Here is a 27,679-nt window from a genome sequence, read left to right as displayed (position 1 = left end):
TGATTACTGTAGCTTTATAGTAAGTTTTAAAATTGGTTAGTATGACTTTTCCTTCCATTACTTTTCTTTTTCAAAATTGTTTTAGCTATTTAAATTCCTTTGCCTTTTCATTTAAACTTTATAATCAGCCTGTCCATAGCTACAAAAAATCCTACTTGCATTTTTAAAAATAAAATAATTTTTATTTTTATTTATTTATTTATTTATTTATTTATTTGCGGTACGCGGGCCTCTCACTGTTGTGGCCTCTCCCGTTACGGAGCACAGGCTCCGGATGCGCAGGCTCAGCGGCCATGGCTCACGGGCCCAGCTGCTCCGCGGCATGTGGGATCTTCCCAGACCGGGGCACGAACCCGTGTCCCCTGCATTGGCAGGCAGACTCTCAACCACTGTGCCACCAGGGAAGCCCCAATTTTTATTTTTAAAAATTAATTCATTTTGTTAATACATAGGTAATCCAAGATCAGACCCTCAAATAGAACCAGAGGGTGTGGGCAAAGGTGAGTTCCTTCACACTCCTTTCTCTTGGTCCCTCTACTGGAGTAGCCTGCCTACAGGTCTTTTGTGGACCTTTCTGGAGATGGAGCCTTCCCAGACTTAGAAGAGAACCAGATCTTTTGTCTCCTCTCCCAGATGTCACTGGAGTATATGAATGTCCTTGCTCCCCACCCATCTTTTCCTTTACTCTGCATTCTGCTTTGCTTCATGTTGAGAAAGGCTTCAGAACCCCCTGTGGCTCTGAAATTGACACGCAGAATGGTAATCTGCTTTTTAAAAAAAAATGCTGATAAACTATACATAACATAATATTTATTATTTTAACTATTTTAAGTGTACAATTCAGTGATGTTAAATACATTCACAGTGTATTAAGAGCAGCTTAATCGTAGAACTTTTTCATTCCTTGCTGCTTGTGTGGAAACATTCAGGTGAAATCACCAGATATATTGGTCCTGTCCAACTCTGCTGAATGGGTTAGACTCAGTGTTATATCTACCCAAAAGGGAGCTAGAGAAATATGAATAAGCCAGAGTTGTTCAGCCTCCAATTTAAATAATAGTAGTCAATTTGTAGATATTCATATTATATCTTTGTTAGATATGATGTCAGCTAGCTTTAAGAATATATCATTTGCAGTGGGTTAGAATGTAGGACTTGAAGATCCTCCAGCATTGTGCTGAAATTTTAATAAGCTCATACTGCTAATTTCTTTCAGGAAAAAAAAAAAAAAGCTGCAGACGTAGATCTTAGTGGTAGTAGCAAGTATTCAAACGAGAACTTTGAAGGCTGAAGCAGAGAAGGGTTAGGCCTAGAGGGGTAGAGAGTTAGGGTGTACCTCACCAAAAATGACCCAAATGTCAATCAGTTTATAAGTAGATAAACAAAGGTTGGTACACCTGTATAATGGAATACTCGTCAGCAGTAAAAAGAAACAAACTACTGATACATGCAGTAACGTGGATGAATCTCAAAGGAGTGCTGAGTTAAAGAAGTAGGGCACAGAAGACTACGTGTTCTATGACTCCATTTGCATGACATTGTAGAGTAGGCAAAATTTAGGGAGAGAAAAAAGATGCGTTGTTTCCACTGCTTGGTGTAGGGGAGGGAGCGGATTGACTCCAAGGGGCACAGGGAACTTTCTGGTGTGATGCAGGCATTCTGTATCGTGACTGTGGTAGTGGTTATATGATTGTGTAACATTTGTCAAAACACAGAGCTGTACATTTAAAGTGGGTGAATTTTCCTATATGTAATTATGCCCCAATAGTTTAAAAAATGTTAACTTTCTCCTTATGCAGAGTATTGCACTCTACATACTTGGTGATGAAAGTTCTGTTTCTGATGAATCCTCACAGTATTTATCCAGAATAAGTATAGGTAAGTCAGTCTAATGTTAAGCTTCCCCAAACAAATTTTTATAGATGTTGATATCAGAGTTGAAATTTAAAAAATTAAAAATTTTCCAAGTGTACTTCAGAGGCCATGTCTTGCTTCATTTTAGAGGTGACATAATTGCACCGTTTTAGTCTGGAGTCCACATCTGACTTTTAGAGACCAAGTTTGCTTAAAATCTAACACATTTTACATTTTCAGTGTGTCTAAAAAGGACTGTTTTAGCCCCAGGGAAATGATTATACTTTCCAGCCTGCCAGAGTACTGCTTATTATTTTTTAGCATTTGTTTATTAATGAATTTTTATTTGCAAATGTTTTCTACATGTTATGTGTTTCCTTTACCAGGATAACTATCAAAATAAAGTTTCGTTTTGTTTTAGCCCCACAGAAGTCACAAGCAGAGCAAGAGGAGAACAGGTGACTTTTATTCAGATTTTGCTTTTACACAGTCTGTTTGATAACTTCGTGTTTAATAACTTCATGTTTGTTCTCTTATAGGTTTAGTTTCAGGCATTCTACATCAGTTTCTAGTCTAGCTGAGAGATTAGTCGTCTGGATGACTAATGTAGGTAAGGTGGTCTTTGTTACTTTTCATGTGTCTTTGAAATCCTTTCCCTGGGCTCTCCTTCCTAAGTAGGCCCTGCGTCCTCAGAGCTCACTAGAGCTGGAAGGCGTGAGAAGGGAGGGCCTCTCGCTCTACCGAAGGATCCCACAGGATGGAGATGATGGCCCATCAAGCCACCCTTCCTTTCCCTGCCAGTCTCACAGCTTCCCTATACTAATATCTGGGCTATCAGAAATGAGTATTTCTGGCAAAATCTAAAAGTAATGTGTAAATATTTCAGGGTATGCTTTTGAATGATACAGGCCAGGGATTTTATGCACCAAGAGGCAGATTCACCTGGGACAAGGGAAAGGAAGGAAAAGAGTTTATTCTCTCTTCCTAAGCCTGTGCCTTTAGGTTTTAAGCTGAGTAAAATACTAAAATTTCCTATAAAAATTTTTAAAAATATTACTGATATGAAAATGTAGAAAAGGAGAATGTTATAGAGTAGTATGTTAGAAGGTAATGCTTTAATGAATATTACAGGATGTTTCTGAATTCTTATTTAGGGAATGTTCTGAATGACTTAGTTTTTCCCTGTACTTTTGTGTATGCTTCCTTGACAATTGCAATAATTGTCATATAGTATTACAGATGAGACACTTACGCTGAAAATATGAGTTCTGTTCATTTGTATAGTACATAGCATTTAACCTCAATAATTGATCAACTTTCTATATTAATAAATAATGTATAATATTACAAAATTTAGAAAATTATCACCGAAGAAATTAATTAACCTGAGAATTTGAAGTTTTTTTAAATGAAATATGGTGTACATATAAGAGTGTATAAAATGTATTTAGAGAATAATAATAAAATGAACATTGATGTCCTGGTCACCCACCATTAGAAATAAAACATTGCCAGTGTAGTAGAAAGCCCTGTGGATCTACTCCTGCATGGCCTCCCTTTCTCATACACCCATCGCTAGAGGTAAAGTACCTGTACCGTACCCTACCTAAATTTTGTATTACCTTCTGTCATTTTTTTTTTGTTTTTTTTTTTTTTTAGTTTTATCACTTCATATATTGCTTAGTGTTATATGTTTTTTAACTTTATGTAAATAGATATAAATATAAACATGTTTTTTTACTATCTTATTTTCTTCACTCAATATTATTATTTAAAGATTCATCCATGTTGACTCATGTAGCAGAAGATCATTCATTTTCACTGCTGTATGATCTACTGCTTGAATATATCACAACTTATTCATCCATTCTATTGATGATAGCAATTGGGCTCTTTCCTCCCTTCCCTTTTTTGCCATAATGAAACATTACTAATGAATATTTTAATGCTTATGTCCTGGTGCCATGTGCACAACTTTCTGTATGTCTGTTGATGGACCGTAGGGGTGGACCTAACTCTACGTGCTGAATGTTTTCCAAAGTGGTTGGACCCGTATACACCACCACTGGCTGTGGAAGAGAATTACTGTTGCTCTATGTAGTTACCAACACTTGGTATCGATTGACTTTAATATGTGTCTGTCAAATGAGTGTGAACTTTTATTTTCTAGTGGTTTTAATTTACATTTCCCTGATCATTCATTGGCTAGAGCATCTTTTCATATGTTTATTGACCATTTGTGTTTCCTCTTAGGGAAATGTCTTTTTGTCCTTTGTGTTTTTCCTATTGGATTGTTTGTCTTTTTCTTAAAGTTTTTAGGAATTTTTTGTTTAAAACAAAATTTTATACTCATCCTTGAGGTCAAGACACTGGTCTGGTAGTAAGATGAATAAAATCAATTTCTTGCGTATTTGTTAGGATAGAGTTTACTAACTTCACTCAGAGAATAATTGGAACAGTGGTAAGTCTAAGTGAAAAATTTTTCTCCCTTCCTTTCACCACAAGGTTTTGCTTTAAGAGACTTGGAAACCCTTCCCTTTGGAATTGCTCTTCCCATCAGAGATGCGATTTATCACTGTCGGGAGCAGCCTGCTTCAGACTGGCCAGAAGCTGTTTGCCTGTTGATTGGGCGTCAGGATCTTTCCAAGCAGGCCTGTGAAGGAAACTTGCCCAAAGGGAAATCTGTGAGTATCAATATGGAAAGTCCATATTCAGATTTAGCCTCAATAAAGTCAGAGTAGAAATGTTCTCCATTTTCCTTTAAGTCTTTTTGCAAGTGTGTATATCAGATTATCTTTTATATTATATGCTAGATACGGTTTAAAATTGGACAAATCTTATTAATTGTTAAGTCGAACATGGGAACAGATTTTGTGAATGCTCTGTTTTGCCTGGACCTTTCTGTGCCTTGAGTCAGGACAAGTGCCGAGTCAGTAGAGCAGCTACCATGACTGATTCCCTGCTTGGACCATGTTAGTAATTAACTACTTTGTAATTATTATGTGGAAATAGGGAGAGCACATAATATCCTGAATTTGAATAAATTATAACTATTTTCTCCTTCATACTTTTTTGATGTGTTACATTTCTTAAATTTAACCTTTTACGTAGGTGTAAATATATCTTTAATCACATAAAACTGAAGCCCCAGGAAAAAGGTTTTTTTGCAGGGGGGCACTAATGTTGTTTAGAAGCTGTCTTAATGTTATCCCTCCTCAAACAGTGCCCTTCATCAATGTTCAAATCTGTTTTTTTAAGAATGGGTTCTAAGACCCTACAAATGGAAAGTGAAATATATCGTTATCCTCCTTTCTTTTTAAAATCAGCCTCTTTTAAAACTTAAAAATGGAACTTTGAAAACTTCTTCTAGAACTCCAGTTAACTTAAAAAAAAAATGGTAGCACTGCATTTACTCTAAGAATCAAGGAGGATTCAGGGATGGTTATTCCACCCCTGGTGACTTTGGTACTTTATGTCTCTGAGAAAACAGTGCAGATTTGGCTCATCTCTTATTAACCTTTGAACCAACACATAATAATCAATTAATAATCAATAACTGTTCATAATCCACATTAGATCTTAGGCTATTAATGCTTCTTCAGAGACTGTTATCAAAATTTATTCCCAACATCAGAGTTGTATAATGGATCTGTGACAGAAGCAGTTTCCATGGGGGATCCCATCTCCAGCAGGGTTGTACCAGCACATGTCTTTTAATCTGCACTGAAATAACAACTCTTAGTTGAATTAGCATTTGGCTTGTTTTAAACAGAAAACCAAATTTTTTTGCTAATAATATGGTTATCTTTACCTTGACCAAGAGAAGTCTTTAGCATTTATAGACCTCTTTTATTACTGTGAATGAGAACATCATTAGCACTAAAGCCAAATGGTATTGATAATTATTCATTTATATTTATATGTCATTTTAAGTAATTCTGGCTAAATTGAATTTGTTCAGTTATTTGAGGTTACATTTTATAACTCGTCTCCAATTTATCAGCTGTTTGGGTCTGTATCTTATTGCTAACTCACCTATTAGAATGTAGCTTCTTTTAAGATTAGATATTCCATAGGAATTATAATAAATTTTTATCAACTAAAGTCAGACTGATTATCTAGTCATATCTACCTTTATTCTTTTTTCAGGCTAATGTTGCTTCCACATTAAATGTTGCAAAACTTTAGCATTTCACCTAGGAGTTAATCTTTTGTGAAAGGAGTTAAAACTCTGAGAGAAAATGAGATTTCTGCTATTAACATCTATCTTAAAGTCTGACTGAATTATTTGGACTGGGAAGGCTCATAGTAAAGTACATGCTGAGCTTATGAGGACAGAATGATAAGCAAGGAATGAATTCTCCTCACTTGTTTTGCTTCATTTAATCCCTTTCCTTTTAAGAAATATAGTTGGAACATACTTAGGAAAAAAAAAAAAGTGAAAACCAACCATGATTTATTCTACTTAAAGCACAGAAGTGAGAAAGTGTTGTCTGACCTCCTCCAGCCCTTGGTTTATATCCTTCCAGGTTGTTTTCTTCTGCTTCTGTTAATTAAAGACAGTATTTAAATTGGTGTTGGTTCTTTAGTGCGTGGGGTTAATATTCCATTTGCAGTAATTTGTGTCCTTTTTGGAATATTTAGGATATAGTTAGAGTTTTACAGTTTATTTAGAATATATCTTTCGATGGAATCAGCCTCCCGACTATCGTCGTAAGTTGAAAGCTTTCCCCTTGGCTCAGTAAAGAATGTTTCCAAGTGGGCAATATAATTACACTTAAAAAAAAAAGATTTTTAGGTTAGAGTCCCAGTATGTATTGGGAACCCAAGCCAGCCCTGCTTTGGAATATATTTTTTCTCTGCACTGATGTAGACTTGGTACCTCATCCTGTGTATCCTCATGTTCAATAAGTGTGTGTTGGCTGGTTTTTAAATTAGTATTACAACGTAGTCTGTTACTCAGGTGCTCTCATCAGATGTTCCTTCAGGAACAGAAACTGAGGAGGAAGATGATGGCATGAATGACATGAATCAGGAGGTGATGTCACTAATATGGAGTGAAGACTTAAGGGTGCAGGATGTGCGAAGGCTTCTTCAGAGTGCACATCCTGTCCGCGTCAATGTGGTGCAGTACCCAGAGCTCAGTGACCACGAGTTCATTGAGGAAAAAGAGAACAGGTAAAGGAAAACATTAACTGCTGTAATTTAAGTAAAAATTTAAATAAAACATTAAGTACTGCCTCATTTTGTTCAACTGTAAGAATAGGCATGACTGTAGCATTCACACCTCACAGAGTTTCTCTGGGAATCAAGTGGGTCATTTCTACACAGTGCTTAGAACACTGCCCAGTACATAGTATAGTAAAGCTCGATGCAGTCAGCGATTATTATCAGAGTTCATTGATTGTATGATGCTGATTTTTTTTTTGTACGTTTTACTATTTCTGAAATCAGATTATGTCTTTCAATCTGTAGGTGTTTGTAGGTGTTATGGTTTAAATGGCAGTGTTTTTTCTTTTTTAGTACCTCATGAAATAGTGCTGCATCTTAAAATCAATGGCGTCTTAAATGGAAGGGGGGATATACTGTTTTTGTTTTCACTATTATAATTTTGTAGATTATGTATAATGTTTCTGCTAAACATGTTATAGAATGTAGTCTGCTGGCCTGATTCTAAATTTCCCTGATTTTAAATTAATGTGTAACAGTGTTCCCAAAGAATCTTAGGACAGCAAAATTCTCCTCACCAATGGACTAGAAAAGCAGCTATATATATTTACAGTTAGGGAGAGAGGGTGCTTGTGAATAACTTTGTCTGCAGAGAGGATTTCAGCCTCTGGTTAGCCTCAGAAGGAGGAGGGCTGTTTCTCTGTCTTCAGGTATAACTTGTGTTAAGTGTTTCCTGGTTATGAATGCCCCTGCTTCCACAATTTCTGTTTGATGCCATTTATTTTAACATAGAAACAACTTAAAAAGTAGTTTATTAGTTTCAAAGTATAGCCTGTAGAAGCCATTTTAACCTTGAACATAGTTGACATATAGTGCTATTAGTCCTAGAAGTCCTTACCATCAAGTAAATGAAGCTCCTGTGTTTCCTGGAGACACCGTGAAATCCGCTGACCTCCAAAACAGGGACTTCCTTTTTAACCTTGTGTGCACCCATGGAGGTGGTGCTTGGGCTATATTCACAAAAAGGATGAGAGGAGGATCCCCGCTAAACTGATAACAGCACAATGAGGAAACCCAACTAATACGATATTTTCCTCTGAGAGGGTTAGCATCGTTTAGAGTAGAATTATAGGTTTTGCTTTTTGAATACTTAGGGAGAGTTGGCTTGGTTTATAGAACAGCTGGTTTTAATTCAAAGCAAATATGAAACAGAAGAAAGAAATGTGTCTCCCCTTTAGAGTTTCTGATGGGAGTAAGAGTATTAGAATGAGAACAGCCGTGTTTAGATGGCTCACTCAAGACTTTGTATGGATTTACTTCGATGTGGCTTCATCTTACACAGCACTGCTGCTTTTGAAATACTTGCCTACAGATTACATTCTGGTTTTTTTTGTTTAAAATTTTTTCACATGTTGGTTTTAATTTTAATTATAGATTGCTCCAGTTGTGTCAGCGAACTATGGCTCTTCCAGTAGGACGGGGAATGTTTACCTTGTTTTCATACCATCCTGTTCCAACGGAGCCATTGCCTATTCCTAAGTTGAATTTGACTGGTATGTTAAATTCTGGGCTCAGTGAGAAAGGAAAATGGGTGTATGTTTAGTGGAGTTGTTTTGAATCATTGTAGTTAAAAACAAAGAAATGCTCTATCCCCCGTGATTTTAAATATTGTTAATAGCTACTGTAGTGATTATTGTTAATAGCTACTGTAGTGGTTATCAAAGCTCAAATAGCAAATCAAATTAAACATTGAGGGAAGTAGAATATAGCCCATTACTAAATTTTGTTTTTAATGAGACCATTTCAAGATATAAAAAGGCACTTGGGGAAGTTTAGAAAGATACTATTGAATGGTGAGATCGTTAAACTTTAAATAATCTTAAAGTCAATATGTAAAAATATTTAGTCTTAAAATGTCTTGTTATGTCTTAGTATGAATAGATGATGCTTGTACAAAAACAAGAAAATATACTAAGCAAAAAGAAAAAATAAAAATGGTCACTCATAGTAGTCCCAACTTATTAGAGTTCACTAGTGTTAAATAACACTTTGGTTTATTTGTTTCCCAATTTTATTTCTCCATTTTATAATTTTATATTTATTTATCAGAAAATTTAAACCTGTTTTAGAAATTGTTTTTAGAAATTTACTATATAGTGAGTGAGCATCCTCCCAGACCAGCACTGCCCCCCGCCAAAAGATGATCTTGTTTTAATAATAAATTCATTTAGGAAAAAAACGTTCACTTTAGTTCCTTAACTGACACTGGTTTGGCCTATTGTGCTTTTGTATGTAATTATTCTTATCGAAGAAAATTTGCTTTACCCTTTGCCTTTTATTTTCTCTTGTGTATAAAAATTATGTCTTATACATATGTTGAATTGTTTTAGAAATTTTACTTGCTTTTTCATTATTAATCTCTCTGCCCTTTTTGAGAAAGTAAAAGTATAACTCATGAACTTGTCACCAGTGTGGTGCTATCACAGACCAGCATTTGAGTTAGCTCTTAGGTACAAAAAGCAAATGGTAAATACAAATATATTTTATTTTATGCTTGTGTCTGTGTATGTGTGTGTATGTGTATATAGACTACAAACAAGACACTATGCATCTAATTAAAATTTACATAACTTTCAGAACGCCTTTAAAACCATATTTTCAAACCTCTAGCGAACTGTATAACTGTATGCAATACAGTAAGTCCCCTACATATGAACGAGTTCAGTTCCGAGAGCACGTTCATCAGTCCAATTTGTTCCTAAGTCCAACAGAGTTAGCCTAGATACCCAACTAACACAGTTGGCTACGCTGTACCAGCTACATCACTGCTGCTTTTACGCTTGCTTCTGGACATCCTGGGCTTGAAATAAAGATACTGTACTATTGTACTCTATACAGTACTGTACAGTAAAGTACACAAAAACACAACCACTTGTAGAGGATGCACACACGTGACAGCATACACCAGACATGTGAACTAACTTACGAGATTGGACACGTGAACGCACATTTGCATCTTTGAAAGTTAGCAATTTGAAAGTTCGTATGTAAGGGACTTACTGTATTTAGAATATTTATTTTAAATAGTCATCCATGACTTGAGCTAATACAGAATATTAAAAATATAGAGATAATTCAGTATTTGCGGGTATGCAGTGTAGTCAAAACACTCAAGAAAAGGCATTCAAAGAGAACATAGCATCATGAACATTTAATTTATACTGTTCTTAAATAAGTTGACCACAAATTTAAATTTAGTGAATACTCTTTTATGGTTCACTGGGTAACTCAAGTGTATAAAATGTTTTTTATATAGGTATCTTTGAATGCAATTTGGCATTTTTACCAATAGTGTGTAGTTAGATTTCTATATCATATAAAGAGATGTATAGATAAGAGATAGAGCAAATTTATAAAGCTCCTTGTCTTTTTTAAAAACAATCATTTTTCCGTAACATCCAGAGAAAAAATGGGATGGCACATTTGAAATTAACATTGTTGTCAGTCACATGTTGGAATTATTATTCATGTAGTTTGTGATGTTAATTTTCAATTTATTTTTCGGTGAGCTTCCTGCTGTTTGAAAGACAGATTTCAAAGCAGTGGGTATCCTAATCAGATCTGTACACAGTTAAATTGGTATCAGTTATCTTATTATAGTCCCATATATTTTAGCAGAAAGGACAGTGAATTATTTTATACAGTTAAGGTTTTTCTACCTTGCATCAAGTTTGACTCACACGTATAAAACTTGAAGTATGCATAGTAACCTAACATCATTACAGGTATTATGGGGTTAAGGGTTTTGAATGTAGAAAAGTGATCTCTGTTCTCAAAGAATCTAAATGTAACAATTTTGGTTTCTGAATTTTTGTTCTCTCAATTTTAAATTTTGTTTGCCTGAATAGGGCGGGCACCCCCTCGGAACACAACAGTAGACCTGAACAGTGGCAACATTGATGTGCCTCCCAACATGACCAGCTGGGCCAGCTTCCATAATGGTGTGGCTGCCGGCCTGAAGATAGCCCCTGCCTCCCAGATCGACTCAGCCTGGATTGTCTACAATAAGCCCAAGCACGCCGAGTTAGCCAATGAGTATGCTGGCTTTCTCATGGCCCTGGGTCTGAACGGGCACCTTACCAAGCTGGCTACTCTCAATATCCATGACTACCTGACCAAGGTGAGAACTCGTGCTGCCAGCTCCTGGCGTTGTGCCTCTCCCCTGGCTATTACAGTAGCTCCTAGTTGTTCTGTTTGCTCTTCTTCAATCTTGTACCTCTAAGTGCATTCTTCTCATAGCAGGCAGAGAAATCTTTCTAAAGTGTAAGTTGGAATATATCACTTCCCTGGTCAAACTGTTCAGTGATCTTCCATTGCTCTTAATGTACATTCTAGGAGCCTGTGTGATCCTACTCACTTCCCCAGCCTTACTTTGTGCTTCTCTTTTCCTTGCTCCCTATGCTCCAGCCATAGAGAAAGCTTGTATTAGCTCCTTGGCCGACCAAACTCTCTTGGCGTAAACTTTTCCACTTCCGTGCCATAAAAGTTCACCCATATGAAGTACACAGTTCAGTGGTTTTTATTATATTCACAGAGTTGTGCATCCATTACCACTGTTAATTTTAGAACATCTTCATCACCCCATGAAGGAACCCCTACCTAGTAGCAGTCACTCTCCGTTCCCCTTTCCCTCCAGCCCCTGGCAAACTGCTAATGTACTTGCTGTCTCTATGGATTTGCCTACTGTGGACATTTCATATAAATGGAACCAAACAATATATGGTCTTTTATGACTGGCTTCTTTTGCTTACTGTAATGTTTTCAAGGTTTGTCTATATTGTACCATGTATTAGCACTTCATTCCTTTTTATTGCTGAATAGATATTCATTGTATGGATATACCGTATTTTATTTTTCCATTCTTCAGTTGATGGATACGTGAGTTATTACTACTTTTTGACTATTATGAATAATGCTGCTATGAACATTTATATACACATTTTTGTGTGGATGAATGTTTTCATTTCTCTTGGGTATATTCCTAGGAGTGGAATTGCTGCATCATATGGTATCCCTTTGTTTTAAAGTTTGAAGAACTACCAAATTGTTTTCCACAGTGGCTGCACCATTTTGTAATCCCACCAGCAATACATAAGGGTTCCAATTTCTCTGCACTCTTGCCAACACTTGTTATTATCTGTCTTTTTAATTATAGTCATCCTAGTAGGTGTGAAGTAATATCTCAGTGTGGTTTTGATTTGCATTTATTTCCCTGATGGCTAATGATATTGAACATCTTTACATGTGCTTATTGGTCATTTGTATGTCATCTTTGGAGAAATGTCTATTCAAATCCTTTGCTTATTTTCTAATTGGCTGTCTTTGTTGTTGAGTCGTAAGAGTTCCTTATGTAACCTGAATACCAGTCCATTAACAGATACGTGATTTGCAAAAATATTCTGCCGTTGTGTTGTCTTTTGACTTTCTGATGGTGTCTTTGAAGCACAAAAGTTTTAAATTTTGATGAAGTCCAATTCATCTACTTTTTCTTTGGTTACTGTGCATTTGGTGTCATATCTAAGAAGTTACTGCCTAGCACAAGATCACTTGGATTTATATCTGTTACACCTCTTTCACATTGTATACAGAAGATTTCATCTGGATTCATATGTGTATGCTCTTTTGTATATTACATAGATTTACACCTATATATACACCTATTTATAACTGGCGCTGTAGGGCAGTGAAGAATTGGAATCAACAATGTAGTCAACTACAGTGATGAAATATTCACAAAACTAAAATTTTCCTGTCAGCAAAATATGTAATAGCAGAAGTTTTCTTCTAAGAGTTTTTTTTTTTTTTTACTTTTAGTTACATCTTAGTTGAAGTTAATTTTTATGTATGATGTCAGGAAGGGGTCCAATTTCATTCTTCTGCAAGTGGCTGTATAGGTATCACAGCATCGTTTTTTGAAAAAACTCTTCTTTTCCCATTGAATTGTCTTGGCACCCTTGTAGTCAATTGAATATCAATGTGAGGGTTTTTTTTTTAATCATCTCAGCATCATTTACATGTTTTTCTCTCACCTGTCGTCATTCTCTCTCACTTTGTAAATTTGAGTGCCTTCCCTTCTTGCCACTTTGCCTGGCTAATTTGTACTCATTCTATTGTAAATTTTACTTTCTAGAGATTCTTAATAATTCTCTAGTCCCTTCTAATCTAAAGTAGGCTCTGTTAAAATACTCTTTCATAATCTTTATACTTTTTCATTTGATGAGTTTTCAACAATATGTATTTTTTAGTTTAACACTTTCCCTTCCCCAAGGGCACTGACTTCATCAGAACAAGGACCTGTCTGTTTAGTTCGCTTGTGTATTCTTGGAGCTTCTCACTGTGCCTGTCACAGTACTGGCAGGCAGTATCTTATTTAAAACCACATATTTGTTTTGGTAGTGACTTAAGTCTTATTCTTTTTTCTGTCTTAGGGTCATGAGATGACAAGCATTGGACTGCTCCTTGGTGTTTCTGCTGCTAAACTAGGCACCATGGATATGTCGATTACACGGCTTCTTAGCATCCACATTCCTGCTCTCCTGCCCCCAACGTCCACAGAGCTTGATGTTCCTCACAACGTCCAAGTGGCTGCAGTGGTCGGCATCGGCCTTGTTTATCAAGGGACAGCTCATCGGCATACCGCAGAAGTCTTGTTGGCTGAAATAGGTATGGCATTAATAGTGCTGTGGTTTCGTAAGTGTATTTTTACCATTCCACAGGAACCAAAGTAAAAATGATGGTAAGATTATAAAAATTAAGGAAAAAATAGTAGCTTTTGTGAGCACAGAATGAGCTATACTAATAAAGAAAACAACTACAAAGTAATGTTTTCCAAGGCTGATGTTACTATGCAGGTTATTGGTCTGCATACTTACTTGGCCAGCCCATTACTGAGCTCCAGTGGCCCCATTTAACGAGGTAGCCTAGGGTCTTAATCACATGTGAGCATGCTGCTTATCCTGCTCTGTCTTTGCTAGGCAATGTCTGGCAATGGTCTACACTTAAAATTCAAAGTTGATTGTTTTGATCCCTAAAAGCACAATGTTTATTCTGTTGGACAACAACACTTCTAACAGAATGGAAGTGATTGATTCCGGCTTTCCTCTATATGCTGGTGGATATGTTCATGATAAAAGGCATTTTTTATGTTTTATCGTAAGTCTGCATTTTTTGGAAACGTGTCTTACGTGTTATCATCTTCTTCTGAGAAATGGAAATGCTATTAGTACTATTGGTACGTTCAGTAATTTAGATACATACTTGCATGTCTTGTTCTATCCTGTTCAGGATCTTTCTACATATACTTCAGGATAGCCACAAAATTTTCCCGGGCATCTCTGCTTCAGGCTGTAGATCTGTGGGTCTGCTGCTCAGACTCTGCTCCAAATGCCTTATTCTGGGACCCAGGCTTCTTTTATGGTGATGTCAGAAGGGCAAGAGGGAGAACCAAATAATGGAAGCTCATTTTAGGCCTTTGCTTACCTTGTGCCAGCCAGGATCCTAGTTCAAAGCCAGTCACACGTTCAGGTACAGAGGAAACTCTGTCAGGAGTGTGGATGTATTTATAACTGGCGCTGTAGGGCACTGAAGAATTGGAATCGACAGTGTAGTCAACTACAGTGATGAAATATTCACAAAACTAAAAGTTTCCTGTCAGCAAAATACGTAATAGCAGAAGTGATTGGTCTGAGAAACACTTATTCAGAAGATACTCAGGACTGGCTTTTAAAGCTTGTTCATCTGCAAGGTAATTAACATTCTTTGGCTATATCATAATGATAGCTAATGGTGCCAACATTATACATATCTCACAGCCACAGTACACCTGTTTCACATTGTATACAGAAGATTTCATCTGGATTCATATGCGTATGCTCTTTTGTATAATTACAGTCAGACTGTACGTACTGTTTTTGTACTGCTCTTTTCATATATCATTGTCATAAATGGCTTTTAAAATTAATTTTATATTGTGGGATAGCTCATTGAGTTGGTTTTCTATAAATTGCCTAATCATTGTCTTATTTTAAGGACTTTTAGGTGGTTTTTAATTCTTTGCTAATTAAGCAATAAACATTACACTGATTACTTGTGTATAATTTTTCTTTCTTTTTAAAAAAATCTTTTTCCTGGGGATGAAATTCCAGGAATGGGAACCTTTCCTTTGGTGGAAGGGGTCTTTATATATAATACATTCTGCTGCCCTAAAAGGGGTGGAGTTAGAATTAGGGGGTACTTTTTAAAGTATGAATTTTGCATCCAGTCAAACTTAGAGCATCGATACAGAGAAATTCTATCATAGTAAGGCTCAGTATTATATAGATTCAAAATAAGTGTCTGGATGCATAATATTTAACATTCTTAAAAACTTAAAGGGAGTGTCCTTCCTGTTCCTTATCAGTATTTGAACATTTTTTTACCACATCTGAATAGATTTGAAGCTAACAAAACAAAAACAAAAGGAAAGAAATTACAAATTGAAGCTTTTTTGAGCATCCCTCCCTTTAAAAAATTTTTTCCCCTTTTTTGGTAATTTTTTTTTTTTTTTATTATAAAACTCAAGGTTTGACAGTATTTTAAAGTGATTGCTTTCAGATTGGCAAATTAGAAGAACCATGTTTGGGGTTTATTTTGTGGTAAACTGATAGTTGTGGACACCATTTGTGATAACGTCAGATCTTTCTTAGTGGGGTTATATTGAATCCATAGTTCTTATGCAACTTACTAGAAAGTTAACTCTAAAACTTTTACGAGTTAGGGTTTTAAGAGGCCAGTTTGAATTGTGTTACTTTTTGTTTTATAGGACGGCCCCCTGGTCCTGAAATGGAATACTGCACGGACAGAGAGTCTTACTCTTTGGCTGCTGGCTTGGCTCTGGGCATGGTTTGCTTGGGGGTAAGCAGAGTCTGTGCCTGCAGTTGCTTCAGTTACAAATTCTGCTTGTTGAGAGAGTAGCCTTGACACTTTACTCTGAATACCACTCTGCCGTACTGTGACTTAACTTACTGTGATTCTCAGCTCTTTCTTCTTTCTGGATATTTTTCAAAGTGCCAGATTTGGAAATGGAGAGAAATTGTAGTGAAGAATGGGGCTTTAAGGTTTCTTCCCCCCGGCTTAGATATAAGTGTTCATGAATGAACTAAGGGAATGAAGTTTTTCGAAAAGAGTTCAAGACATAAGATGAAGAAATGACAGTTCACTCAGTAAGAAAACAGAAAAAAGTGAAGATGGGTGTATGATGGGGAGCCTTAAGAGTCTGTAGGACTAGAGATAAACCAGAACTCTCTTTTGGTGCCCTGGTGTTCACTAGGTATCCCAGAACGTTGCCACAATAGCAGCTGCTTTGTGACAGAATGCAGTATCATTCTGACTCCCCATCTTTAACCCCATCCAGTAGACGTAGTGTAGGGTTACCAGAAAAACATTAAATGACTACGTCAGCTGGAATGTGGGTCCTTTGAAGAACCACCAATACAGTGTTATACTGAAACTGAATTATATAAAGAAAGTCGACTGTCGTTTAGGCTTTTGACTCTTCACATTTGACACATGAACTAAAGAGGCAGATAAAACAATGGAAAAGCATCATACTGGGAATTGGGACGTGAATTCTGGTCCTGACCAGTGAGTCCTGACATCAGTTAACTACAGTATTTTCTAGTAGTTAAGCAGCTCGATGGACTGTGGAACCAGACTGCCTTGTTTTATATCCACTGCTGCTCCTTACTAGCTATGTAATCTTGGGTGTAATCTCTTTGTGCCTCCCTTTCCTCACCTGTAAAATAGTAGCTATTTGATCGAATTGTCTTATTAAGTAAGTTAATCCATGTTAAACATACAGAATCATACCTGGGAGAGCGTTAAGCGTTCAGTAAGTTATTATTATGGTTATTGTTGCTGGACTAGTTCACAGGCACGATAATGAACGGATTCAGGTGTTCATAGTTCAGGGTTCATTTACCTGCCTAATATTTTCTTTAACTGTTAATGCAGTTAACTGTATTTTGAAGCCTTTATGTATTTTATGAAATGAAAGTATTAACTTGCCTGTATAATTTTTAATGTGAATTATTAACAGACTGAGTATTAACTCATGAGATTTTAATTGATAAAAAAACCCAGAAGACTGGCTTTGAAGTTAGTTTATTGTTTTCTTTGTTATGGGTATGTGTTATGGATCTTATTCTGTAAAATTTCCTTTCCCTTGTCTGTCACTTTGTTTACAGCACGGCAGTAATTTGATAGGTATGTCTGATCTCAATGTACCCGAGCAGCTTTACCAGTACATGGTTGGAGGCCATAGGCGCTTTCAAGCAGGGATGCACAGGGAGAAACATAAATCTCCAAGTTATCAAATCAAAGTAAGTCCAAATCAAGCAACAGATCAAACTTCTGGAAGCTAAGAAGTTAATTTGAAAATAGTAGTTTTCATACCAACATGTGTAAATATGTTAATTTTAAGCATAGGTTAGTATTCAGAAGAATTTTATAATAATTCAGAGCTCTTTTATACAAACTTTTCTTTTGATAGGAAGGAGATACCATAAATGTGGATGTAACTTGTCCAGGTGCCACTCTCGCTTTGGCCATGATCTACTTAAAAACCAATAACAGGTACCGCATCTCCTCACCCCATCCCTTGCCATGACCATGTGACTTCCTTTCAGACCTCAGTAGTAAAACTAAATTATTTTACTGTGTTTACCTCTCCTGTGCTAGGTCAGCCTGATTTCAGTGCTCTCAGGTACTACAAGTTATATAGAGTTTTATCTAGAAATAATACGTTTGGTTATTTTAATGATATTTGATAATACAGTTGCCAGTTTCTATTCACTTTTATTTTATAGTTGATGTCACTGACAAACAATGTCTAAATTCCTTTTCATTAATTTTGCTTGTTGTTGTGAGGCCTGGGTAGATCAGAAATACTTAGCATTATTATATTCCTGGTTACCATTCATAAAAATGGTTTCTGCTTAGTTCAGGAGCTTTCCTAACAGCTATTCTGTCTGCCTCCTCAAGTGCTGACACTTGAAAGTAGATGTTTGGTGTTTATTCTTTTACATTTTGTATAGAAGAGTAAGTTGTGTTTTAAGTCTTTTAATTTAAAAAACATTCTAAGATTAAAGAAAGTTTTCAATGTTGTAAATTCTTTTTTTAGACAAAGTGAATGTTTGCAAAATTAACGAAGTGGTTAAAAACAGGTTTATTCATCTACTTTTTGGATGAAAGTATATGACATTGCTTTCTTGGCACTGGAGATGTTTCATTTAACAAAAGAGAGCTAAAAATATCTGCCCTTAGGAAACTTATAGTAAGAAATACCTACATACTAAGTATTACGTTGGAGGACGTGAAGTACTATGGGAAAAAACAGGACAGTGGTTGGAGTGGAAAGAAAATTCTTGAAATCTGTCTTGTGGTCTTGATGCTCTTATTCTCTTCTTGAGCAATAATGCTTATTGGTATCCACCACCAACAGATCCATTGCAGATTGGCTCCGAGCTCCCGACACCATGTATTTGCTGGACTTTGTGAAGCCAGAATTTCTCTTACTTAGGGTATGGTACTTGGCAATTTTTAATTTCTGTTAACATTAGGAGTCTATAAAATGTCTCCACCAGGGAGCTTTACTGTTAATCCATCATGTGTATATATAATTGGTAGTGTTCTTTTGAAATTTCCCAAATATAACTGTAGGAATTGCCAGGAAAGACAACCACCTTGATATATAATACTTGGAGTGACATTTTAACGTTTCACATTATTATTCAAAACTTCCTAATAAGTAACAAGACACTGGGGCTTCATTACTACTTTATTTTACATTCTTTCATTATTATTAAGAATGCAATAATACTATTAAGGGTATAATTAGTTACAGTAACTGACATAAATTTGATTCAGGTTTTCCATTTTCTACAATGTTTATGCTTTTAGCATATGAAAGGCTTTAATTATGTAGACAGATCTATGTATGATTCTTTTCTTTATGATTTTTCTTCTATGGAGCAAGTTTTAAAAACTTCTCTCCAACTCCTTCAAACTTCAGTGATGATCAAGTCAATTTGAGATTTTTTGAGATAAATATAAATCTTCTGTTTATTTTAATGAGTGGCTTAGGTTGATACTATATACTTTGTTTTTCAAAATTTTCATCAGTTGGGAACTAATTCTTAAATTGTTCTATTAACAGTATTATCATTGTTACAAAATCTGTGAACTTTGCCTGCTGTAATTAATTGTTCTGTATTGCATTTTTTAAGACGCTTGCTCGATGCCTGATTTTGTGGGATGATATTTTACCAAATTCCAAGTGGGTTGATAGCAACGTTCCTCAAGTACGTATGTATAATAAATATTATTATATCTTTACTCACATAAAATTATGATTTCCTGTGGGATTTTCTAAAACCTATAAAATACTTTTTCTTTTGAAGGCAATAGTGATGGTTATGATTACTGTATTTCTTGAAAACGTAGGAACTGTCATTTTAAGATTGTATGCTGAGCACAGACCACAGCCTTCCTTTTTCGGTTACAGAGCACTAGAAATGCTGATTTTTAAAAATTAAATGTATCAAAGAACTCTAAAAAAGTATTTTTGACATTTTTATCCTAAATAAGGATACATTTATCTAAAATACTGTTATACTTTGTGACAATTTTTTACCTTGTATGTAAGAAGTTGTTTTAATTACTTTATGGCATGTTTACGCAATAAGCCAAACAGTTAAAAATAAACAGACTCTTTTGTAAAAACTCCAAATCAAATATTGTAAGTATTGTAACTAAATATTGCCCTTTAATTGTCCATGTCCTCAGTACCTTTTTATTTAGAAAATAAATGTGTTTATCCTTCAGAATGCTAGAGTGCTCCCTCCAATGTTTTAATGAGAAAATTTCAAAATAAAGGCTGAAAGAACTTTATACAAACACCCATACAACCAATTAGATTCTACAATTAATATTTTACTGTATAAACTTGTTTAATCACATATCTATCCATTTGTCTCTTCCTCTATCCAACCCATTATTTTTTGATCAATTTCAGAGTTAGTTACAGATAATCATACACTTTTCCCTAGGTACTTCAGCATGTGTGTTATTAACTAGAATTCAATATTTACCTCTTTTCTTTTCCTTTTAAGGTAAAATTTGTATATAATGTACTGCACAAACTTTAATTATACTATTCGATAGGATTCAACTAATGTATAAATTCATGGAAACAAACCTTTATCAAAATGGCCAGAAGTTCCCTTCCCACACAGTCTGTGCACTTACTCCCCATCCCCAAGACAACCAATTTCCTGATTTTTTCCCCAAAATATATTACTTTGCCCAATACAGAACTTAATATTAATGGAATCACAATGTATACCCTTTTGTATAAGACTTCTTTCACTCAGCATGATTTTGAGACACCATTGAGTATATGAGTAGTTCAACCTTTTTATTGTTAAGTAGTATCCCATTGTATGAATATACCACAGTTTCTTTTTTCATTCTCTTTTGTTGGATGCCTGGGCTCGTTCCAGGTTTTGGTACCATAAATATTCTTATGCAGATATACGTGTGGATTTATGTTTTAGTGTCTCTTGAGTAAATACTTAGTATTGGAATTACTGAGGCATAGAGTAGCAGTATGTTTAGTTTTATAAGGACTGGTAAACGTTTTTCCAAAGACGTTGCACCATTTTACTCTTGGACCAACAGTGTATGAGAATGCTGGCTGTTGCATGTCCTGCAGCTGCTGCACATCTTGCCAGTATTTGGTGGTGTTAGTCTTTAATTTTAGCTCTGCTGGTCAATATGTAATGATACCTTATTGTAGTTTCAATTTGCGTTTTCATTTGCTTATTGCTTCTTCATATATCTTTTTTTAATGAAATGTCTATTTATATCTTTTGCCCATTAAAAAAATTTTTGTATTGTTTATCTTTTTATTACTGAGATGCTAGAATTTTTTATATATTCTGGAAAGCTATCCTTTGTCAGATAAATGTTTTGCAAATATCCCTCTTAATCTGACTTGCCCATTCATTTTCTTAGTACTATTTTTGATGAGTAGAAAATTTAAAAAATGTGATAATGTCTAATTTATCAACTTTCAATTTTATGGTTGTTTTTTGTGTCCTATGGAAAAAATATTTGCCTTGCCTGAAGATTTATTTTTTTCTAAAGGCCCTGATGTTTTAGCTTTTATGTATAATTACGTAATTCATCTCAAAGTAATTTTGTTTATGGTACGAGGATAAGGGTTAAGGTTTTCATTTAAAAAAATATAGATATTTAGTTGTGCCAACACTGTTTGTTAAAAACACCTTCTCCTTACTGTATTCCTGTGCCTCCTTTGTCAAAAATTAGATGACTGGTCTTTTTTTTTTTTTTTTAACATCTTTATTGGAGTATAACTGCTTTACAATGGTGTGTTAGTTTCTGCTTTATAACAAAGTGAATCAGTTATGCATATACATATATCTCCATATCTCTTCCCTCTTGCGTCTCCCTCCCACCCTCCCTATCCCACCCCTCTAGGTGGTCACAAAGCACCGAGCTGATCTCCCTGTGCTATGCGCTGCTTCCCACTAGCTATCTGTTTTACATTTGGTAGTGTATATATGAGATGACTGGTCTTTTATTCTTTTTCTGTCTTTTCTACAGATTGCAAGTTTCTATTGACTTATCTTTCTGTTCATTCACTCTTCAGGCATTTTATTTTCCTATTAAGTACATGAAGTGAATTTTAAAATTACATTTACTGTACTTTTTAGTTTTTCCTTTTTTTTTAAATAATTTCTACTTTTTTTGATGAGATTTTCTGTGTTTTCACTCATTATGGGCATACTGTCCTTCTAGTTAGAAGAACTGCTTTAAAATCCTTCTCTTATAATGCCAACAGTGTGGTCATTTCAGGATTGTTTTCCATGGTCTTTTCTCTTGAGAATATGTTGCATTTCTTGTTCTTATGTTAAGTAATTTTGGTTTGTCTGGGACATTGTGCATGTTGTCTTTGAAGACTCTAGTTTCTGTTGTATTCCTCTAAAGAGTGTCGATACATATGTACATATATACATATCTCTGTGTGTGTATTTGTGTACACACACAAATACATTTTGTTTTAAAGCAGGCAGTTAATTTACTTGTAATCAAATGTCAAACCCTGTCTCTTGTCTGCCGGTTCTAATTTTAGTTCAGTTCTTTTATCCTCTGGAGGCTGAGTCTGCCCTGATCACACATGGTTCACGGGTCAGGAAGACATTTAACTCCCAGCACATATAGATGTCAGAGGTATCAGTTCCTTTTGGAAAGTAAATGTACACTGTAGGATGAAAACATACTTCTTCTTCATTCAGCATATGTTTGTTGAACCTTTGCAAATGCAAGACACCATATTAAGTTCTATGCTGCATTTAAGATGCGTCTGATATGTAGACTGCCTTCGAGAAAACTTTATTTTACTAAATTTTGTTTACAAAGTGAAGTTAAACATGTACACAAGTAACTGTATTCTCAAATGGAAGGTGAAAATTCATGTCAGTTCTTTCTTTAAACTTTTGTGGAAATGTAGTCTTTGGACTTTAAAAAAAATATTTATTTATTTGGCTGTGCTGGGTCTTAGTTGTGGAACATGGGATCTTTGTTGCAGCATGTGGAATCTTTAGTTGTGGCATGCGGTCTCTTACTTGCGGCATGCGGGCACTTAGTTGTGGCATGTGGGCTCTTAGTTGCGACATGTGGGATCTAGTTACCTGACCAGGGATTGAACCCGGGCCCCCTGCATTGGGAGCATGAAGTCTTAACCACTGGACCACCACGGAAGTCTCTTGGACTTTTAATACAAAGTTATCTCTCTGATACTTATTTTACTTCAGACTTAATAATTTTAAATTTGGTCTTTATTACATCAGGGATACACAGTAGGACGTATAATAAATTCACAGTTCTATTGGTTGATATTGCCTGTCACTCTCCACTTTCTCCTAGTTCTCGCCCACTCATCTCATTGATTCTGTAGCAGGGTCCCTTGTAGGGAGCAACTTAGCATCAAAGGTGGAATTAAAAAGGTCACTTTGTAAACTGCTTATTTGTTTGAATTTAAGGCATGTGTCAAATACAATAACTAGCATCTTCATAGCACGTTTTCCTTCATAAAAAGCTTTCCTCTGCAGCCTAATGTTTTTCTTTTTTGCGGTGTTGTGCTATAAATTGTTCAAGTATTGCCCCCATTGTATGGGGAGGAACGATGTACTACTTTTGATTATCTGTTTGTGTATCTATTAGACCATGAACTTCTCAAGGCCAGCTACAGTGTCTTTTCCATCTTTCATTCCTAGCGACTCGTGCACGGTAGCTAGAGTTCAGTATATCACTGTTACATTGAAAGAGGACAGACTGGTCCAAAACCATCCAGCTAGTAAGAGGTGGGGCAAAACTGAAACTAGCTGTTAGGACTTCAGAACTTGAGGTTTCTGTATAAGACTCTGTACAAGACAGGGCAGTTTGGTGGTCTTTTCTTGTTCGTTTCCTGTGTGCCTCAACCTGCCTTTAAGTGATTACATGTTTCCCTTTGATTACTCCTTATATTTCTTGCTATTTTTTAAACTTTAGGAGACCATGGAAAAGGTTACAAGGACTGGGTTGAAGTGTGCTCCCCACCCCCACAGCTGTGTATTTATTTAAAACAGGATTATTTTATGACATAATTGGACTGCATGCTTTCTTCTTTTATATATAAATTTATTTATTTATTTATTAAAAAAAGTTTTTTGGCTGCATTGGGTCTTCATTGCTGCGCATGGGCTTTCTCTAGTTGCGGCGAGTGGGGGGCTCCTTTTTTTTTTTTTAACATCTTTATTGGAGTAGAATTGCTTTACAATGGTGTGTTAGTTTCTGTCGTGTAACAAAGTGAATCAGCTATACATATACATACATCTCCATATCTCCTCCCTCTTGTGTCTCCCTCCCACCCTCCCTATCCGCCCCTTCTCGTTGCAGTGCGCAGGCTTCTCATTGCTGTGGCTTCTCTTGTGGTGGAGCATGGGTCTAGGCTCACAGGCTTCAGTAGTTGTGGCACGCAGGCTCAGCAGTTGTGACGCATGGGCTTAGTTGCTCCGCGGCATGTGGGATCTTCCCGGACCAGGGCTCGAACCTGTGTCCCCTGCATTGGCAGGCGGATTCTTAACCGCTCTGCCACCAGGGAAGTCCCCCCACAGTTATTTATAACCCAAGTTTTTAGTGATGTTTTAAAGTGGTTATGATCAAGTGTGGTCTTGTGATAGCAATGGTGCAGATCTATAATAGTGATAATAATGGAGCTAACACTTGCAGAGCATATGTGCCAAGCATTAATTTTAAGAGCTTTGAGTCGGTTAAGTCCTCTAATTCTCAGAGACACCTAGAAGGTAGGAAGTCTATTTTTGCTCATTTTTACAGATGTGGTCCTAGGGCTAGTGTGTGGCCCTGCTGGGATTAGAACTTAGGCCTTCAAGCTCCAGGCTATATGCTCTTTTGAAGACAAAAAGGAGCTTGTAAATGTCTGCTGTCAAAATAGAAATATTCCATTCCTGTATGATATTGCTAATTTATATGAATGTTATAATCAGGTTATCCGTGAATATATTAATTACTCACTTTGGAGTTATATCAGTTTTTCAGAATGTCGCTCAATTTCTGAGTAAATACATCCAAAATTGAAAATAAAGACAAGAGGAAGGAAGAAAGATGGAAGTAGTTATCAGCCTATATTACACAGCCAACATAGTTGCTTACCTCACTGAGATTATCAAAGAGACAAGGTATTTCAAGTTTTTTGATCTGGTGGTATTCAGTATCTAGGAAGATTGTATCATAAGCGACTTCTGAATACTTATTGATTTATTATGGAAAGCATCCTGAAATATTACTCCCCTGAACAGTCTTCTAAGAAGAATTATAGGAATAAATCTTCAGAGTTTTACATCTATGTACTTGCATTCATAAGTTTAGAGAATATATAGCTTTATCTTTTTTATTTGTATTTAAGTGAAGAGAATCAAATCAGTTCTTGGTTGTTAAAGTTAGATATTGTCTGTATTTTTTAAAAAATAAATTCTTGTTCACACTTATACTAAAAGGAAAGGGATGTGTTTCTAAACAATAGTTACAGATTCACATATTGACAGTTTAGTTTAGCTTGTGTAATTAATCTGGTGACTAACCTCACCTTTGGTAGGTAGGTAGGCTTAATACTAGAAACATTCATGAGTAAGAAATATATGTCTCTGGTTAGAGTTCTCTGCAACTGCTTTCTTCCACTTCCCTTGCTGCTTCCCCTCACTCCTGCCCCAGCTCTGCTCTGTGGCCATCATCTTTGCATTTCAGTTCACTTGCATGAAACATTATTACTCTGTTATTGATTCAGAATATACTTAAGTCCTCCAGTTTATATTCGTTCAGTCCTATTCAGTTATTTGGCCCATCTTAGATTTGAAATTGGATTGCATTCAATGTGATTAAAATATAGGCCTTTGAATGAGATGGTTGGGTAAAGCTTATTTTATATAAATATGGCCATAAGCAATATGTTACTCTTCAAATTATTAAATACTTGTAACTTGAATGTTAATGTCCAAGTATTCTTGCCTTCTGTCTTGACAGATTATAAGAGAAAATAGTATCTCTCTCAGTGAAATCGAATTGCCGTGTTCAGAGGATTTGAATTTGGAAACTTTGTCGTAAGTCCTAAAACATGTAGTACAAATCAGCTACTCTAGCATCTGTCAGATAAATGAATTGGAATATACTGTGTAGGAGTAATACTGTCCTTGATTTGAGTAATTATTCTGAATCCCCCATGTTTTTAACCATTATTTACCAGATGTTCACAAGTTTGTTTTTCGTTTGGCTCTCTGAAGTATAGAGTTCTTACCCTCAAAAAACGGTGTCTGAGTTTTAACTTGTACATATTCCTCTTTTATCCTTTCCATTAAAAAAAATTGGCAGTGATTGTTAAAAATTATCTTCTTTTGCTGCATATGAAACAGTGCAGGCAAGAGGCCGACTTTATCAGCAAGAGCCGCATGGTGCTTCCACTGAAGAAAACCGGACGGAAATCTGTCCAGTTGATTGAGTAGAGGCACAGTTGAGCATTCCCAGAAGAATATAAACTATTGATAATTTAGAGAACAGGAACATTTATTATTTGTATCCCCAAATAATAGTAATAATGGATTTTAAAGCAAGACAAGGACAGTATTTAAATTTCTTGTGATCTGTTTTCAGGCAGGCACATGTCTACATAATTGCAGGAGCTTGTTTGTCTCTGGGTTTTCGATTTGCTGGCTCAGAAAACTTATCAGCATTTAACTGTTTGGTAAGAAGTATCTTCGTTTACTGTGTTCTGTTTTCTTTTTTACAGAGTCTTAGTATGCTTCTTTTAACCTTAATTTTTTTCTTTTGTTTTTCCAGCATAAATTTGCAAAAGATTTTATGACTTATTTGTCCGCACCTAATGCTTCTGTAGTAAGTCTTTTTATGATGATTTTCCTTGGGAATAAAATTAAACTTGAAGAAAATTCACTGATAATTCGATTACTTATGTGTTGCCAAATATATGCACAGTTTTTGAATTCAGAATGGGAGATTTGAAGCTTTGGCTTATCTTTGTATTTTAGTTCTGGGATATTAGGTGAGAATGTGACTATGCTTGAAGGTATCTAATTCTTGTGACAAGAAAATAAATAAGAAAAGCCATAACCTTCATGGATTGTCATACCTTGTGCCATGCTCAGTACTGAATCATGGTAACTGCTTTTTGAAAAAATTAGTACTTAGTAAAAATGCAGTTGTTTTGAGGATTGCTGCTCTGATGATAGTAAGACTGCAAGATTTTATTTCTTGGTTAAAAAAGCAGCAACACATTTAATCAACATTATTTATATTAGAAAATTGGAAACAGAATATCTAAAACCAGTCAAAAAATGGACTGTGGTGTATCTACACTGTTATATAGAGGAGCTATCAAAATCATGTTCTGTAAGAAATTTTTATGAGTGAAGATTGCTCATAATAAAATAGATTAAAAAGCTTAAAAATACTGTGTATAGTAATATCTCAGTTTCATTAAAAGCAAAATAGATACAGGGAAAGATTTGGAGAAAAAGAAAGCCAAAATGTTTACAGCTGTTAGTATTCCAAGTGATTGTTATTTCCTTTTGATACTTTATTTTCTGAATTTTCAACATGGAACTTAAATTTCATAATCAGGGAAAATAGTTGTTTTTTCAGATTTTTTAAAGTTGTGAACATTTGTAGTCTAATGCTGGCTGCTTTAGTTTTGATAATAAAGAAAAGGTAAGCACAGCGGTTATAGTGTCATCTTCTGCGTCTCCAGACAGGTCCTTACAACCTGGAGACTTGCCTGAGTGTGGTGCTGCTGTCTCTCGCCATGGTGATGGCTGGCTCGGGGAACCTGAAGGTTTTGCAGCTTTGTCGCTTCTTGCACATGAAAACAGGTGGTGAAATGAACTATGGTTTCCACTTAGCCCATCACATGGCCCTTGGACTTCTGTTTTTGGGAGGAGGAAGGTAAATGAATATATATATTTTTTCCTCA

At 35.6% G+C, this 27,679-nt stretch overlaps 1 protein-coding gene across 8 annotated transcripts in view; it reads left to right on the top strand.

Moving 5' to 3' along the window:
• ANAPC1 (anaphase promoting complex subunit 1) overlaps positions 1-27,679 on the top strand; it is a 167,118-nt gene that overhangs the window by 47,638 nt on the left and 91,801 nt on the right. For 7 of the 8 annotated variants that reach the window (XM_060309199.2, XM_060309195.1, XM_060309197.1 and 4 more), the window contains exons 22-38: positions 1,800-1,878; positions 2,276-2,312; positions 2,394-2,464; positions 4,360-4,538; positions 6,806-7,032; positions 8,458-8,576; positions 10,932-11,203; positions 13,512-13,746; positions 15,884-15,975; positions 17,307-17,441; positions 17,612-17,694; positions 18,563-18,641; positions 19,347-19,421; positions 25,723-25,799; positions 26,347-26,437; positions 26,533-26,586; positions 27,458-27,651. In XM_060309199.2, coding sequence (XP_060165182.1) covers positions 1,800-1,878; positions 2,276-2,312; positions 2,394-2,464; positions 4,360-4,538; positions 6,806-7,032; positions 8,458-8,576; positions 10,932-11,203; positions 13,512-13,746; positions 15,884-15,975; positions 17,307-17,441; positions 17,612-17,694; positions 18,563-18,641; positions 19,347-19,421; positions 25,723-25,799; positions 26,347-26,437; positions 26,533-26,586; positions 27,458-27,651 — 2,099 coding nt within the window. The remainder of the gene's footprint in view (positions 1-1,799; positions 1,879-2,275; positions 2,313-2,393; positions 2,465-4,359; positions 4,539-6,805; positions 7,033-8,457; positions 8,577-10,931; positions 11,204-13,511; positions 13,747-15,883; positions 15,976-17,306; positions 17,442-17,611; positions 17,695-18,562; positions 18,642-19,346; positions 19,422-25,722; positions 25,800-26,346; positions 26,438-26,532; positions 26,587-27,457; positions 27,652-27,679) is intronic. The other variant, XM_030837354.2, reaches the window with a different exon arrangement.

This window comes from Globicephala melas, chromosome 12 (assembly GCF_963455315.2).
Source record: "Globicephala melas chromosome 12, mGloMel1.2, whole genome shotgun sequence".
Lineage (NCBI taxonomy): Eukaryota > Metazoa > Chordata > Mammalia > Artiodactyla > Delphinidae > Globicephala > Globicephala melas.
The sequence above is the reverse complement of the archived record's forward strand: the minus strand, read 5'-3'. Positions and strand labels throughout refer to the sequence as shown.